General features: G+C 39.1%; 1 protein-coding gene across 3 annotated transcripts in view; it reads right to left on the bottom strand.

Annotated features, from left to right (window-relative positions):
* The window catches only part of KCNK10 (potassium two pore domain channel subfamily K member 10), a 55,277-nt gene that overhangs the window by 23,288 nt on the left and 16,226 nt on the right, over positions 1-15,763 (bottom strand). For all 3 annotated transcript variants that reach the window (XM_014264535.3, XM_005483143.4, XM_026791178.2), the window contains 2 exons: positions 7,265-7,605; positions 1,756-1,873 (listed from right to left, as the gene is read on the bottom strand). In XM_014264535.3, coding sequence (XP_014120010.2) covers positions 1,756-1,873; positions 7,265-7,605 — 459 coding nt within the window. The remainder of the gene's footprint in view (positions 1-1,755; positions 1,874-7,264; positions 7,606-15,763) is intronic.

Below are 15,763 nucleotides of genomic sequence, written 5' to 3'. Positions count from 1 at the left end.
GGATTGGCATCACTGGCACCAGATATCATGGGATGCTGAAAGAACTATGCTGACACACAATAATGCATGTCCCATAACATACTGTCCTTTTCAGACTGCATCTATCATCCCAGATGTCTCCTAAAATTTCAAGAAAGTCCAGGCTCCATGGGCCACTGGACTGAGGTTGACCAGGTAATCTGAGTTTCTGCCTAAGAGGAGGCCTAACAGGCCTCTGGTGCATAAACCAAAACCATGTTCATGCCCTGACACAATACACAGATTTTATGCAGAATGAGATTTATAAAAATCTCATTCATAGAGAATTTCAATAAATATGGGCAAAAATACAAGGTCTTTTCAAAATTATTTAAATAGCAGATGTCAATGAATATGCCTGCATGAACTATGCCTACATAGTGGCATTTATTTAATGAGTAATTTAAAAGCCTATCATTTGGGTCTATTGAGCAAACAAATATTAAGGAGGGTGTTTTCTTACATATGAATCAGAAATCTTTTCTTTCTTGCCACCCTCTGGTTTTATGCTACCATCAAAAATACCTGATAATGTAGCTTAATATAAAGAAACACTCTATACAATCACTCTTTCCCCCTCACTCTGACAACAAAGAAAAGGCAGAGCCAAAGACATCTCTAACTCTACTGTTAGAAATGACCACCACAGCAAGTCTGCAACTGCCACAGGATGCTTTTTGTTCTTATTGTATTACCTGTTGTAAAAGTCTACAGAATTTAGTCAGATTCTCATACTTTATTGAAGGGTTATGTGATTATCAAGTTATTTGTCTGTACAGTCACCAATGTGTGCACCACAGCTGTAATGTGGAGAAGCAATTTATACAGTATTGAAAGCAGAGTAATACTCATAGAAAATGCAAAGAAAAATCAGCAATTTGCCAGTGATTTCCAAATAATTAGATCTCTTGATCTGATTGTTATGACTGCACTGAAATCAAGCTTAAAATTATAAAACTACTGCATAATTGTCTGCAGATTAACTATATCAACCATGCTGTTGGTTTATTTTCTTTTTTCTTCAGACCATCTTCTGAAATCCAAGCTTGTTGAACATTCTTCAAGAGAGGAACAGGCTTACAGAGGAGAGATTAGAACCCTTAGCATATCTAAGACCAACATTCAGAAATCCAATACTAAAGAATTGGATACAATGCATGGGGAGAGAGATGATAAGGGCCTGAATAATTATCTTGTTAAAATAAGGGTTCAAGAAAAGTAAATGGAGCAGTTTAGTGTACCCTTCATTTAATACAGAGAAATGTGTCCATAATCAAGGCCATGAATTCTAGAAAGAAAAAAGGGGTTTTTTTATACAATGTATCATTTGTGTAATTCCTTTCAATTGTTAGTATGAAAGCAAGTATGAATTTTTAAAAGGATGTAGTAGTTATGAGAATATATTTCCAGTTATGGAAAGGAGGAGGATATGAAAAGAATTGCTTGTTCTCAAGCAATTGCTTGTAGATTGTTTCAATCTATATCAAGAACAGTTATAAAGCCTGCATGAGTTTTACCTGTTTTCAGCTCAACATTGCTACTCTACCCTAATTATGTAGACAGCTTCTGACACCTACCCAAAGACTCAGTGCCCTTGACACATGCTATTTCTCTTCTGCTAACAGAGAAATACACTTCAGCTACTTTATTTCTTTTTTACCTACCTTCCTCAAATTTATTTCATTATCTATGTCTCAGTGTGACTGTGTCTTTTTAAAAAATAAACAATAAACATACCTATAGTAGTGATGACTGTTCCAGCAAAGAAAAAGGCACCTCCAAGGTCCCAGTGACTGCTCTTGTTAGAGAAATGTCCAACGGGATTGACTCCTGAGTCCTCAGCCTCAACAGCATGCTGCAAAGAAAACACAAAGAATCAGCATCATGCATGCCTTACTGTATCCTATGCCAGTTGGTATAGGCTCCAAAGGGAAACTTCTAGGACCATGGAAACAGCCTCAATTTAAGTTTCTAATATTTGCTCATAGTATAGTAGCCTCTTCTGTACACATAAGTTGAACACACGACTGAACTGAATACCCATTAAGGTAGAAGAAAGATAAAATGCATAAACAAATGACAAAAGATACGAAGCAATTGGGAAGTAAAGGACCAACACCATAAATTCGTCCATAAATATTGTTCTTGCAGCCACTAATGCCAAAGGAAAAATTCCTCATTGGGGACAGTTATGTTAGAAGCAGCTAGAAAGGTGGTAAATACAAATAGTGTTTGTGAAATCAACTGAAGCTAATCAGCCAAGAATTTAAATTCCAAGGCAATCAGTAATTGATTAAGTAATTTATATTTTATGCTAACAAAAGAAATAAATATGGCCTATGTATACCCTGTTTGAAATTAACAAATAAGATATCTATGGAAACATCATAAATAAACTTTGTGATCAGCTCAAGCTTCCCAGTTGCCACACTACACATGATCTCATGTCCACAAATACAACATGATACACGGGCTCCCAGACAGTGCTTGAATGAAGTGTATTCTGGATAGAAGCTGAGGTAGCTACACTGCTTCCTGGTCACTGTCCTGTGTCCCACATAATACTGAATCAAACCAGGCAGACATATCAGCCTCCTGAATGTTTGTTGGGAATTTCTAAAAATGCACCATATTGTATCATGGGGACATACACATTCACTGTTCATTGCAGCCTCACAGTCCGAAGGAAGACAGAGCTGAACACATCAGCCTACGAAGTACAGAAATAAATCTCTCATCAGCATCCAGTATACTCACCTGAATTGCTCTAAGATGACTTTTCAGATGCCCTTCAGCAGGTATTTTCAAGTTGCATTTAGATCTCATACAAGGTCTTCTTCATCATAGAGAAATTCAGACCTCACTCTTGAACGGCAGCAGCAATGTCTCCCTTTCTCCCTTCCAAATGTTCCCAAGTCTAATTTCCATAAAACCACTGCAGAGGAACCAAGATTCTTTTTTTCTTCCTCCTAAAATTTCCAACTCTGCTTTTCTCTCATTCTGGTCCAGCCTCACTTCATGTTGCTGTTATCAGCTGCTCACCCTACCGCCAGACCTTCTATTTCTCTTTCTGTTATTTGCTCCTCCTCCTAAATACTGCCACCAATCTTTAGCCTCGGTAGTTTCAGTGAACTTATTGCTGGGCTCAACAAGTGAAGCAAAGTGCTACTTCTTGCATCCTCTGTTTCTTTGGCATGTTCAAAATGGAGTTTCCACCTATCAACACAGATTTGACTTTTCTTACTGCATTTCTTTAATTAGTTCTCTTTTCCATATGATTTATGAATTGTCATGGTGGTTTTCTATTTCACCTTTTCCTATACTGTCCATGTGCAAAGCAAGTTTAGCCATTCTATTTTGCCATTGCCCCACTTCTTACCTGGTCATGTCTACGAGTTATCTCTTAATCTTCTCTAAAACTTCACATTCTCTTATGGATTTAGCACTGACTTTTAAGCATCCATTTAACACCTTCTCCCCCTAGCCTTCAGGATAAACTTTCCTCCTCATTAATCTCTTTCCACCAATGCTTTATTTACCACATTCTTACGTCCACTTCCATTTTTCTCACTCATTTTTTGCCTGTATTTCCAACTCATTTCATGGTCATAAATGTTCCTCTACTGTTTTTTTAGCCTGGGCAAGTTTTAGCTAATCTGCTTCCCAGCTTTTAGGTATTCATCACATTGCCTCACAAAAGGGAAAGGAGTGGGAGAAGAGGTGTATGGGCAAGAACAGAGACAGCTACATCTAAAGACATCAGTATGGGACAGCCTTTTTTAGAAGTAGAGCTACTACATGCCAGGCTAAGTTGATTGTGAAACTATAGCACAAGCAAGCTCCAGGCTGGACCAGTTTCATTTCATGTGGGCAGAAAGCCAGGGTTCCTCAGCACATGTCCATACCTCAAGAATCAGGGATATAGAGAATGGATGTCCAAAAGCCCTTTGAAAGGGCTTCTGTACCAGTTGCTGGCATATTACAGGTGGTGTGAAAGCAGAGATCATTTGTTGGTTTATGCAGAACAGCATAAATCAACACAACAGACAGGTTGCCCGTTTAAATAGGCCATGACACACTGTCAGTACCCTGGTTTCTTCTGCCAAAGAATGCTGTCTGCCCTCCCCGTGAGTGTGTGAATGTCAGCAAGCTAATTACACTCAAATCACACTTGAGTTTGCACAGTTTAGCAAGTCTTTCAGGGCCAAGCACGAACCCCTGAAGTGAAGGAGTATGCTGTTGCCTTAGATAGCTTTGAGATTCTCACACTCCCCTCTCATCCAGAAAAAATTCATTTTTTCTTTAAATCTTCACTGACATCATTCATTTATAAATATCCAACTATTCCAATGCTGTCTTTTAATACATTGTATTTTGCATACAGCGATGGAGGACAAAAAGAGATCAGCAAAACAAAGCAGCCGGCAGCCTGCAGCTAACAGCACTTAAACAACCAGTTTCAGCTCATGCATGAGAAAAGGATGCCTTACTACTACCACCACAAGTCCACCTACACAGAACTATCGTGCTAGATGGAAACTGACACAAAATTTAAACAATGATACTATTACTGGCAAGACTCTCCCCGTTCACACAGACCACGAAATTTTACAAGTTTCCCATCTGAAACTTCAGATTGGTTTTGCAGCAATGACCTGAAGAGAGACATCCTCAGGTTATCTCAGAGTAGGAAAAAAGCTAATTTCCAAAGTGCTAAACACTTTGCTAACAAACCTCACATATTTAAGATATTTTAAACTTGTAGTTTCAGCTACTTCTATAGTTGAAATATTGTTGACAGTGAGAGGTCATCAGAGTACCCAAAGCTGTTTCACACTTGCTCCTTTCCCCATCTCTTTTTTCCTTCTCTGGAGGAGCTATAAGCACAGTACACAAGTACACAGTATTTTTTCAGTGTAGTTTATAAATTGAACGTCCAATCTTCTTTACTGAATGACTACCAACCTATTGTACTTTTTCTTTTGAAATGCCACCCATTTCAGGGAAGGAAATAATTTGAAATACCTCAAAGGGCAGAAATTGTCTTTCTGGATGTTCAAGTAATGCTAAAGCAAACAGACAGGTAGGAGTGAAGAGAATGACAAAACTACTGAAGTAAATAAAACTACTTGATATTATTTGTTTTTAAAAACATGTATTTTTGATCACAGTTTTCTGGTTTTCTCTCCATCCTTGCATAGATGTGTGTTTTACTCTCAGCCCCTTTGGTATCAACACAGTAAAGTCCTTCTGGAAGAAAAAAGACATGGTGGGGTGACATGATCTGCATGGGACTGAAGGCAAATCCCAGAGCAGAAGCCCAGCATTTGTGGTGATACTGGGACAATTGAGTCCTGCACTCCCAAAGAGAGTGAAACCAAATTGCATCTCAGTCTGAAGTACACTTCATCAATTCCACTTACATAAGCAACAAGATAGCTGGAAGCCAGTGCAGCTGGTGAGGAGAGAGAAGAGCAAAACAGACTGTTTCTGGTTTCTCCATGAAGAAAGGTTTTTATCTGCTTCATCTGTTCATGTTTCTGTAATTTTTCCAGAACGATCCCAAGTAGAAAGAAGAAAAATATTTTTCAAGGATAAGGGTAATATCCCTCTCAAGTGATGAGACCATCAAAGATGTATCTACTCTACTTGTTATCAAGGATAGGAATTTGGTAGGAAAAGAAAATTCTTGTCCTTTTTTTGCCTAGCTCTATTAATTCCTCTTCACAGATCATTCTAATCCAATAATTATTATCTCCCTCTACAATTCTATTTCCAAGCAGATTCCTATCAAGCATACAAAGAGTTGCTTCAATTGCCTTTCATGCTCTGATATTTCTCAATTAGGATTATTAGGATGCTTCTCATTAGCAAACAGCTTTTAATAACTAATTCTTTAATAACTTTTTAATATACTCCCTACCTCTCTACTTATTCTCACCACCCCTTATAGAGTGATTAAGTATCCTCATTATAAATTGACATTTATTCACTTTTCCACAACAGCATTTTCTAAGGACCAAGGCAAGCAATATTTTTTCTGGTTTAATCAAAAGTAACAACTTTCAAAGTCCATTCCTTCAATATTTCTAACTATGCCACAAAGGACTTTAAGAACCAATCAACCTGGAAGGGATCTACCTATGTACCTATACTGAGGCTGAAGTTTGAATATATTCCTTAGGTATGTTGCATTTCTTATCTAATCTTTGTTTTCTCCAGGACTACATAAATCCATGCTAACTGATAGGCTTCTACGTGGAATTCCAAAAGAAACTCTACTGAAGTCTTGTAAGATCCATTTTACTTTCCTTGTCTAGAGTTTTAATCAATTAAAGATAGATAAATCTATCCCTGACAGACCTTTCTTGCATGTTAATATATTTTCCACTTATCCTTGCATATTCGATAATTGTTTCCTTCAAAATTGATTCTAAAACTTTTCATACTACATCAGACTAAAAATTCCAAAGCTTTTAAATGACAGTTATTTTTTGATTTGCATACTTCATCCTCCTTAATTTATTTAAAAATTACAACAGTAAACCTGTAAGTTCAGAATTCTTGGCTGAATATTTATTTCAAAAATCCCACCTGTCATGTTCTATGTGCCCTCCTGGCTGCTGTGTTTAATTTTGAAGAAAGAATTAAGAACTTAAGACTACTTGAAAATTTGTAGATATGAGGGCATAAGTCTTGCAAATCCATCACCTCTCAAATTTTTTTCCAGATATTAGGTTCTGCTTTTCTTTGCACACACCTTTCATAATTCTAGTGAATACAAGTACCAATTTCTTCATTCTCATGAGCAGTGACAGGACTCAAGGAAATGACCTGAATCTGAGTCAGGAGAGATATCAGGAGAAAGCTTTTCACCCAGACAGTGGTTGGGCACTGGCCCAAGACACCCAGAGCAGTGGTCACAGCCCCAAGCCTGACAGAGTTCAAGAAGCATTTGGATAATGCTCTCAGGGTCTCCTGCATAGGGTCAGGAGTTTGACTCCATGATCCTGATGGGTTCCTTCCAACGCAAGCTTATTCTATGAATCTGTGGTTATATATATTTACAACATTTTGGACACCTATTTTCTGCTTCTCAGACCTTAAAATGACTGGGAAAGAGCCTGCTTCACACTGCCCATTCCAAGGTCTCTGTGAACAATTTTGCTCCCCACCAACTCAGCTGGTCAATAAAGAGCTGTTTCTCCTAACTTCCAAGAAGTACCATCTTCTTCACATGGCCTACCTGAATGAGTTTCTCCAGCTCTGGCTCGGAGACACAAAGGTGCTCCCGAAGAAACTCAGCCTTCTCTGACGCGATGCTGCTCTTCTGCCTGTTCTCAAAGGGCTGCTCCAGGGCACGGAAGACGAGCCCTCCCACCACCAAGTAAACTACCACCACGATAAAGATGGCCACCACTGCTCTCCAATCCATGACTGCGTGCCGGCTTTGAGAAGTGTCTTCCATGGCAGCAACAACAGTGGTTTGGGTGGAAACGGCGACTTTTGAAGGTGGGTAATGCCTGATAGTTTTGGTCTCAGGCTCACGAGCCCTCACTGCTGGGGGAACAGGTGGGGGAACAGCCGCTGAAACAAAAAACAAAAAACCTTATTCAAAATCAAAGCTCTTAAGGTATGACCTTGATTTACATTTAAAAAATCTTAAATAATATTTTCTAGACTTTTACATAAATCATGTTCTTTACATAGATATGATTCTTCTCATCTGGAAAGTTCCATGTCTTCTTTGTCTATGCATACTCAATGGACACCTCAGGGGTTTGCTTTGCCCATTACCTCTAGAGCTTCACCTATTACCTCATTACCTCTAGAACTGGACAGGCCAGTTACATGTGCAAAAAGCTCAGAAATATGCAGAAAACCATTTATGCAAAATGAACATGGAAATTCTGACCAGCTAGCATATAAATTACACATGGTGGTGTTTGGTGAAGGACCCTGGCAGTGATTTATAAACTTAAATCATAATTCTAACAGTATTCATAGCACTAAGAAATTGAACTGCTAATGAACACTGATCATCACCTGGAATTGACAGAAACGCAAAATGTTTGGCTAACCACAGTGCTATCTGGCTCTAACATAAAGTGGCCCATACCATTTATCTGGATTCACAAAAGCATCACTCATGAAAATGTCCTTAAAGCCTGGAAGCTTCACAAAGTTTAGTATAAATCATGTGTCAGACAGAGTATGTGAGATGTCTGAGGTCAAAGTTACATGCCAAGCACAACTGTGGACCTCTCACCTTGGGACTGAGACACTGCAAAGCCCAGGTGACCTCTACAATACATCAGAGCTAACCAGTTCTGACCTCCAGCTGGACTTAACAGCCCAACCACTGTGTCAAGGTACCAAGGCAGGTAAATCAAAGCTCAGTCACTTCCAAATACTTCAGGTGTGCCATCATCACACTTCCCCACCCTGTGGTGCTAGTGTTACCAATAGCAAGATGAGGCCAGGTTCCTCAGCATCCACTGATATAAGGGTACCACATGTAGGATTTGAAGATGCTGGATTCATTTTAAACCAAATTCCTGTGTAATCTTACCATGGTGCAGCTGCCACTGGCCTGTTATTTCGTTGAAACTACATTAATTTTTTGCATATCAGACCTAAATCAGACTACAGTTAAAATACAGCTACTTTAGGTTCATTCTCTGAACTTATTCACAATGTGTCTGTGCTGTTTCACTTAGAAGTTAAAGCAGAGAGATTTACAACATCCCATCAGAGTGGCACTGTAACTGCATTCTCTAAAATTTAAACATACAACATGATTATACCTTGATTCTGAGGTGGGCCACAGCTCTTTCCCAACAGAAACCATTTTATGATCCTGAATAATTTCAGGACTTGGGCATTTACTACAGTCGTATTTTCCTGCAAGCAATACAACTCTGAAGCATTGCATGGAGGGTAGAGCTTCCAGCTTACTTGATAATCAATAAACTACAGAAATCTATAGTTGCTTTATACTTACAGTTAATATTTCATTTCATATATGATTTAGAGGTTCCAGACACCAAATAGATTAGAAAGGATCCAGGATCAGGGCAAAAGCCTTTGTGGTTGATTCCTTTTTTGTTTCTTTTGCAACACCTTGTGGCATAGCTGTTCAGTTTGACCATCAAAAGGTCTTCATGGTACCCAACACTTATTAACCAGGATGGAGTAATATCAAACTTAAAAGGATATTTTCTCTTACCTCCAGATGTATTTCATGTGACTATTAGGAACTTTATGTGACAATAGAAAGAAGAGCGACAGTATCAGAAAAAGTCACATTTTTTGTAGAATGTCAGTATATTTATTCTCTAAATCTCCTGAAAGTATTATTGTAATAAATACAGTGAATTTCAACAGGAAACACCAGAAAAGTATGCAGACGAAACATAAAATATTGAGGTTGCATGAAGCAGTTAGAACTACCCTTTCTCCATAGACAAGTATCCTAAACCTGAGTCACAGCATCTCCTTAAGTGAACTAAATTTGAGTACTCACAGAAGTGTCTCAGCTGATGTAACTCAGTGTAGCATAGCTTCCATAGATTCCATAAAATTCATACCATTTTAATTAGTTAGAGCCCATAACTACTGTTTATATTGTAAACCAACACAAAATCTGCAAGGCTGAGGACTGATTTTTCACACTTCAGATTACTCAGCGTCAGGATCCAAGGCTCACATGGCAAGAAGAGAGCAGAGTTCATGTGACAATGCTATCATTTTTTGAAACAAGTATCCACCTTACCACAACTAGAATAGTCCAGTGTAGAACTGGGAGAGTCTCTCAGTGGAAAGCAGTGCTTGCCTTTGATATGACACAAGTAAGTCAAGAAGATGGAAGCAAAGAGCTGGTACCATTAAAACAGTGTTTGTGAGTTTCCCTTTTCTGTCTGCTAGTAAAAATATTTTTTCTTATTCAAATAGTGTTTCTGGCAAAGTTTTAGTAACAGCCTCACAGTAAAATCATGGCCTGTTTGATTCTGTCTTCTAAGGAGAATGTGTTGTACTAATTTAAGAACAAGTTGGGAAGTTCACAGAAGAGAACACAAAACGTTCTTATAAATATTTTGTCACTTAAAGAGCTTAGTGGATTACTGTGCTCAGCCTGCTTATCTCTAAAAAGGGAACTGTTTCAGTTTTTCATTTTCTTCTATTAGTAATAGCTATCCTAAGTGAATGTAGAACTGTTGATCCTAAAGTATTTTGTGTTATGTAAATGAATTCACAGGAAGACTGTACTAAAGCAGCTAGTTAAGCAACTGATGTGTAACAGAAATGGTCTTACAAAGCTAAAGCACAAGGCACAGCTGCAGTCAATACTGCTGAGATTTTAAGCAGGAGTTAGATATTGGAAGAACACTGTAGATACTCCATCTAGGAGCTATCCCACTCTTTACAAGACAGTGGGGTTAGTTCAGCACTAACTAAGTTAGTTAGTTCACATATGTTTGTTAAATCATATCCCACTCTTTACAAACTAAGTTAGTTATTTCAGCATATGTTAAGAAGTCATAAATCCTAATTTCTGTTTGGAACACTGTCTCTGTGAACCTGAACTCTCACAAAAGTGCTGCCATTTATCTTTAAATAATGGTGTCATCAACTGCAAAAAGATAAAATAGTGCTGACTTTTCTACAAGCTCCCTGGAAGAGTCCATTTCTGAAAATAAGAGCTACATAAAATTCCAGAAGTTTAACAGGTATTTTTACTAAAGTCAAAGGATGAACTACACTGGCAATTCAACAATGTGCAGAGGTTTATACCTTAAAGCTTAAAAAAATAAAGGGCTATATAAACTCTTGCATTTGTAAAGATGGTTTACACCACAGTTTAGGACAAACATAGAGCAAAAGAGAAGAGGGCATGTTTACAATAAATGCAGAACAATCCCTGCTTCATTTGTTCATGTTTTTTCAAAACAAGCTGCTATCAGAACAGGCTTTTCCCCAAACAGAGCCTCATCCATATGTTTGTTAAATCATATCAAAGAAGACTTAATCAGCCCCAGTGAAAGCCATGATAGATATCCATTCACATGCATGCACTATATTAGCTGACAGCTAATCTCATAGGTGCAAGAACACTCAAAGGAGCACTCCAGTGTTTCAAAATAGGCCTTATCCCAGTAAAAGGATGCCAAGGAGCAAAGAAAGGTATATTCTTGGTTTTTTTTTATAACCTTCAAAATTAAACAACTGAAGATATTAATGTTATAAGTGAAATTGCAATGTTAGGATCTATGCAGTTGTTCATATCTGAGATCATCACATTACCTGTTCTTCTATTGGCGTACATCATTGCTAGGTCTCACGTGTCAGGAACTTAAATGCCTCAAATTTCTGCTAAAATTGATGGCAATTGAGGAAGCAAAACTCTCACTCCTCATCAAGATGAGTACATCTTGACTGGTTAAAGTTGCAGGCAATTCCCTCCTGGGAAGGGCCCAGGGTGCTGACCGGGCCTAGCCCACGGCAGAGCACGCCAGCCCTGGGGCCTGGGGCTCAGCCATCACCGGGGCACCTCCAGCCTGGCACGGCCCTCACACTGCTGCCCGTCCTGCTCTGCCACAGAAGGGGCCGAGGAAATGGACCCCTACATGGTCCAAGGGTGATCAAACAGGACTTCAGGGCCTTCAGACGTTTGGTGAGGCAATCTGGGTGGGGGTTATGGTCTGCTCTCTAGTTACAGTTGAAGGCGGCAATCTGGGAAGAAATGGGTAAACTGAGTCTGGGGCTCCACAGCTGGTGTCATCATCACAATTTTGGGGGTTTTGGCAATGGAATGGTTGCACACAGCCCCAGGAATGCTGGCATCAGACAGGATTCACCCTTCCCAGTGGTGGAAAAGAGTCTTTGCTCAGGAAATAGTGGGGCTCACTGGCAAGGCTTTGACCTGGATGTGAGTCAGTAGAGGGGCAATATGAGGCTTGTCCCTGGCAAACGTGAGAGGATATAGACAGATGGACAGACAGGGTGCTAGGGAGGGCTCTTTGCAGTGACTCTGAACTGTGCCAGCCATCCTGGACCATACCAGCAGTCTGAGGGAGATGAGCCAGGGAGTCCTAAAAGAAGCCACAGGAAAACACCAGGGAAATATCTGAAAGGAATAATTCCTTTAGGAAGGCAGCCTGGAATTCCCCAGGAGCAAGACATTGGACAAGGAAGGCAAGAGACTGGTGTAGCTCAGACAGAGCAGGGAACTGCTGGTCAGATAGAGAGATGAATGCACAGACAGTGGAGACAAGGACACATAACCAGGTAAGAGTACAGAGATGAAGGGATGGGGTAAGGAGGGCTATGACAAAGCTGAAACAACCTCACAAAAGACACCAATAATAACAAGAAGGGCTTCTACTGGTATGTTAACCACTAAAGGAAAGTCAAATAAGCCCCCTGATAAACAACATTGGCAAACCGGTAACAACAGATGAAGAGAAGGCTGGGGTACTCAACAACTTTTTTGCCTCAGTCTTCACTGACTTTTGACTGTGAAAATATCAAAATATGGCTTTGACACAGTGACCTCTGTCCTGGCAACTATCTTACTCAATATGCTAAGAAGATAGGAGATACAAAGGAACCTGGTTTTGGGGGAGAGCTTCTTAAATAGTTTAAACCAAATAATTTTTTTTAAATAAACATGCCCTTCTCTTTGTTATTGGTGTCACAATTTCTATTGTGAAAAAATGTAAGTCAGGTTTAACAGTGTCTTATTTAGTACCTCATTTTCTTCCACATTCCTGTGTTACACAGGCACACAGCAATGTATGTGCATTTTAATGAGACACTAATAGACACATCTAATAAAAATGCTGCTTTCATAGGATTCAGCACAGAATTACATAGAGGCCATATGCACTTGCACATTCATAAACTCAGGCCCAGGCTTGAAGCTTGAAACATGAGTTGATCAAAAATGAAACTCAACATTTCCTCTCCCATTTTAGTGGTGCCATTGAAGGAGGGAAACAAAATACTTTCAGCTCAAGTAAAAAGGTTTTTTCATGCATGTCTAAAGGTACATATCAACATTTTTTCCCAAAATCCTCATAATACAACTGGAGGTTTCTTTAAAGAAAGAAAATTATGCATTCTTCAGACATGTTCATAGTCAAACACCCAAAATTTCCCATGAAGCTTTTCTATGTTTATATTAAACTAGAAATTTAGTTAGAATTATAAAATAATCTCATCATGTAGTCCAGTTTCACTGAGAAAATTTGGGAGCGAATAGTCTTCTATACAGCTTTTACAAGATCCTACATTGGGTTATTAGCACTTCTACATCCTTCCTGCAGCACTACTTAATAAGCCAGCATTCCTTCCTGAATTAATACAGAAATACAATTTTTTTGTCAAGTTATGAAGTTGCAGGACAGAGCACTCATGCACCAAAGCTCAGAAATGTCTGTGAGGTGTAAACAAAGTTCACTACAGCTTCCCTGAACTGACCACCAAGAGTAAGTGGATCTACCTTCTTTAGAATGGATCATAAAGGACTGGGGAATGAAGGGACCTCACTGACCATAATTGTTTTAAAGTAATTTATTTCAATTAAACTGGACAGAGTTTTTTCCTCCCCCAGTTCCTCTTCTGAAATAGCCACACACTGAATTTAAGATTAAAAGACTTCCTGACTGAACAATATAGAAGGCAGGGAAATGAGCAGCCCACCAGTGGATAAAATATTAATCTTTCACTCCAAGGCTCTTGCTCATCTCCAAACAGAAATTCCTGGGGGATGTGGGCATCTAGCATTTGCTTCCAATCTCAAATCTTTCCCACAGACTCCCCAGGTTCTTTCAGATAAGGGCTGCTGGAGTTAGGATAGCAGGGCTGTGCTTGGAAGTCATAGCAAGTATAAGAAGTATGTTAGAGAAATAGTGGAGGCAAACAGTGTATTAAGCTATCACCTATTGGAACTTCTCAAGAATATCTCACTTACAGAAAATGCATGCAGATCAGTGAATGAAGGGGACTGGATGGTCTAACAAGAAGCAGGTGAAAGTATTGAAACACTGAAGTTTCTATCCATGTGTTACCAAAAAATTATTAAACCATCAAAATTTTGCATTTTGAGGATATGGCAAATAATTTCCACTACCTGATTTGCTTGTTATTCCACTCCCCCTCATCCCCCATTCATCTTCTGTTGTGTTTTCTAACAGGTTTTGTAGGGAGCATCCATTTAACCAGCACAATGAATGTTGAATTTTTATAACTGGGCATTCAAAAATCTGATGCTGGTTTAGAAAGACTGGCTTTTGGAACAAAATCCCAGTAGAAAATGATCATGTTTGCCTTTGTGTTTGTGCAGCATCTTTGCATGATGCGGGCTAATTAATAGGTGACATTACAGCTGTGATCAAGAAATGGGAGAAGAATCCTGCCTGCAGGCTACGATTACACATATGGGACAGAACACTGGTATCCCTGTGGCAGTTTTTCTGGATTGAGGAATAGGAATAATAGGAATTGCTGTCTGGGGACCATGGGATTCATACAGTCATGGATCAAGAAAACTGTTATCAGTGCTGACATGTTTTACACCAGCTTGGCCCTCGTCCTTCTGCCTATCCCCAAGGCACACAAATTGAGCAGTGGAAGTCATGGCAAGCTTGCCACACAAGGGGAATTTCACCCTACTGCTTCTACAGCCTTTTGCTAAGAACTGCCACTCAAGTGAGAAGCATTACTATTGCATTTACTGGTCATGAAAGCAAGGCTTGACATATTGTTTGTTAGGAAAACACAGAGTGGCTCAGAGCATAGAGCTTTTCACTGCAGCAACAGCCCCCTGGGTTAAATCTAACACTGTTTTCCCTGAAGAGGATCCTCTAATGCAGCATTAGTGCTGCTGACTTCAGCAAAATCTCAGCTGTCTGCTGCAAATGCAGTCATCAGCAGCAAGGCATTACATGGAGTATGAGAGACAGGTAAAGGCAGAAAGGGCAATGCACATTAAACAAAATAGATTGGATGTGCTGTTACAAGAAAAGTAGCATTGATTCCTCCCAATTGCCCCTTTCCCTGAGTGGGGTGGTGAAAAAGGGGGAGTAAGTTAGGTTACAATTCTGCATAAGGAATAAAGGCACTGTTTTCTTCCTATTATAGGATAATGTTAGTGAAATAGAGTAAAAGTTCATAATAGTAAAAAAATACTGATTTGTCTCTGTTGGTGGGGAGAAAAATGTCAGCACTATGTATCAGAGGGAATTGTATCTGGCCATTGTTTTGCCATCCCTGGCAGCAGCTTTGGGAAGTATGTCATACCAAAAGGGTTCTGTAATTTCTGTACCATTTGTCATATATTCCCATCTAGTGCTCAAAATAATGATTCTCGGTAAGCTTACAAAAAAATCTACGTAATGCTGCTGTGTCAGTTATAAATGAAACATACAAATTAATAGCTCTTGGAATACCCCAGCTATTTAATTAATCTGGAGCACAGTTGTTATGAGAAAACAAAAAGGCACTGTTTTATAATGTTTTTCATTCTTTTTCATTAGAAAACTATAGTTTAGACCAAAAAAAAAATTAAGCAGCCTAAATTTGATCATGGTAGAAATTAAGAAATCAGTAGGTCTGAGTTAAGATATCTCTTTAGAAAAAGCTTTCCAATGATGAGAGTCTTCACATAGTGGTAGTGCTGGTGGCACTGTAAATCATCAGAACTAAGGAGAACCTACGCCTCTTGTCTCTTCCCAAAGAGCTT

Source organism: Zonotrichia albicollis, chromosome 6 (assembly GCF_047830755.1).
Source record: "Zonotrichia albicollis isolate bZonAlb1 chromosome 6, bZonAlb1.hap1, whole genome shotgun sequence".
In the NCBI taxonomy this organism is placed as follows: domain Eukaryota; kingdom Metazoa; phylum Chordata; class Aves; order Passeriformes; family Passerellidae; genus Zonotrichia; species Zonotrichia albicollis.
Note: the sequence above shows the minus strand (reverse complement) of the source record. Positions and strands in the feature narration are given on the sequence as shown.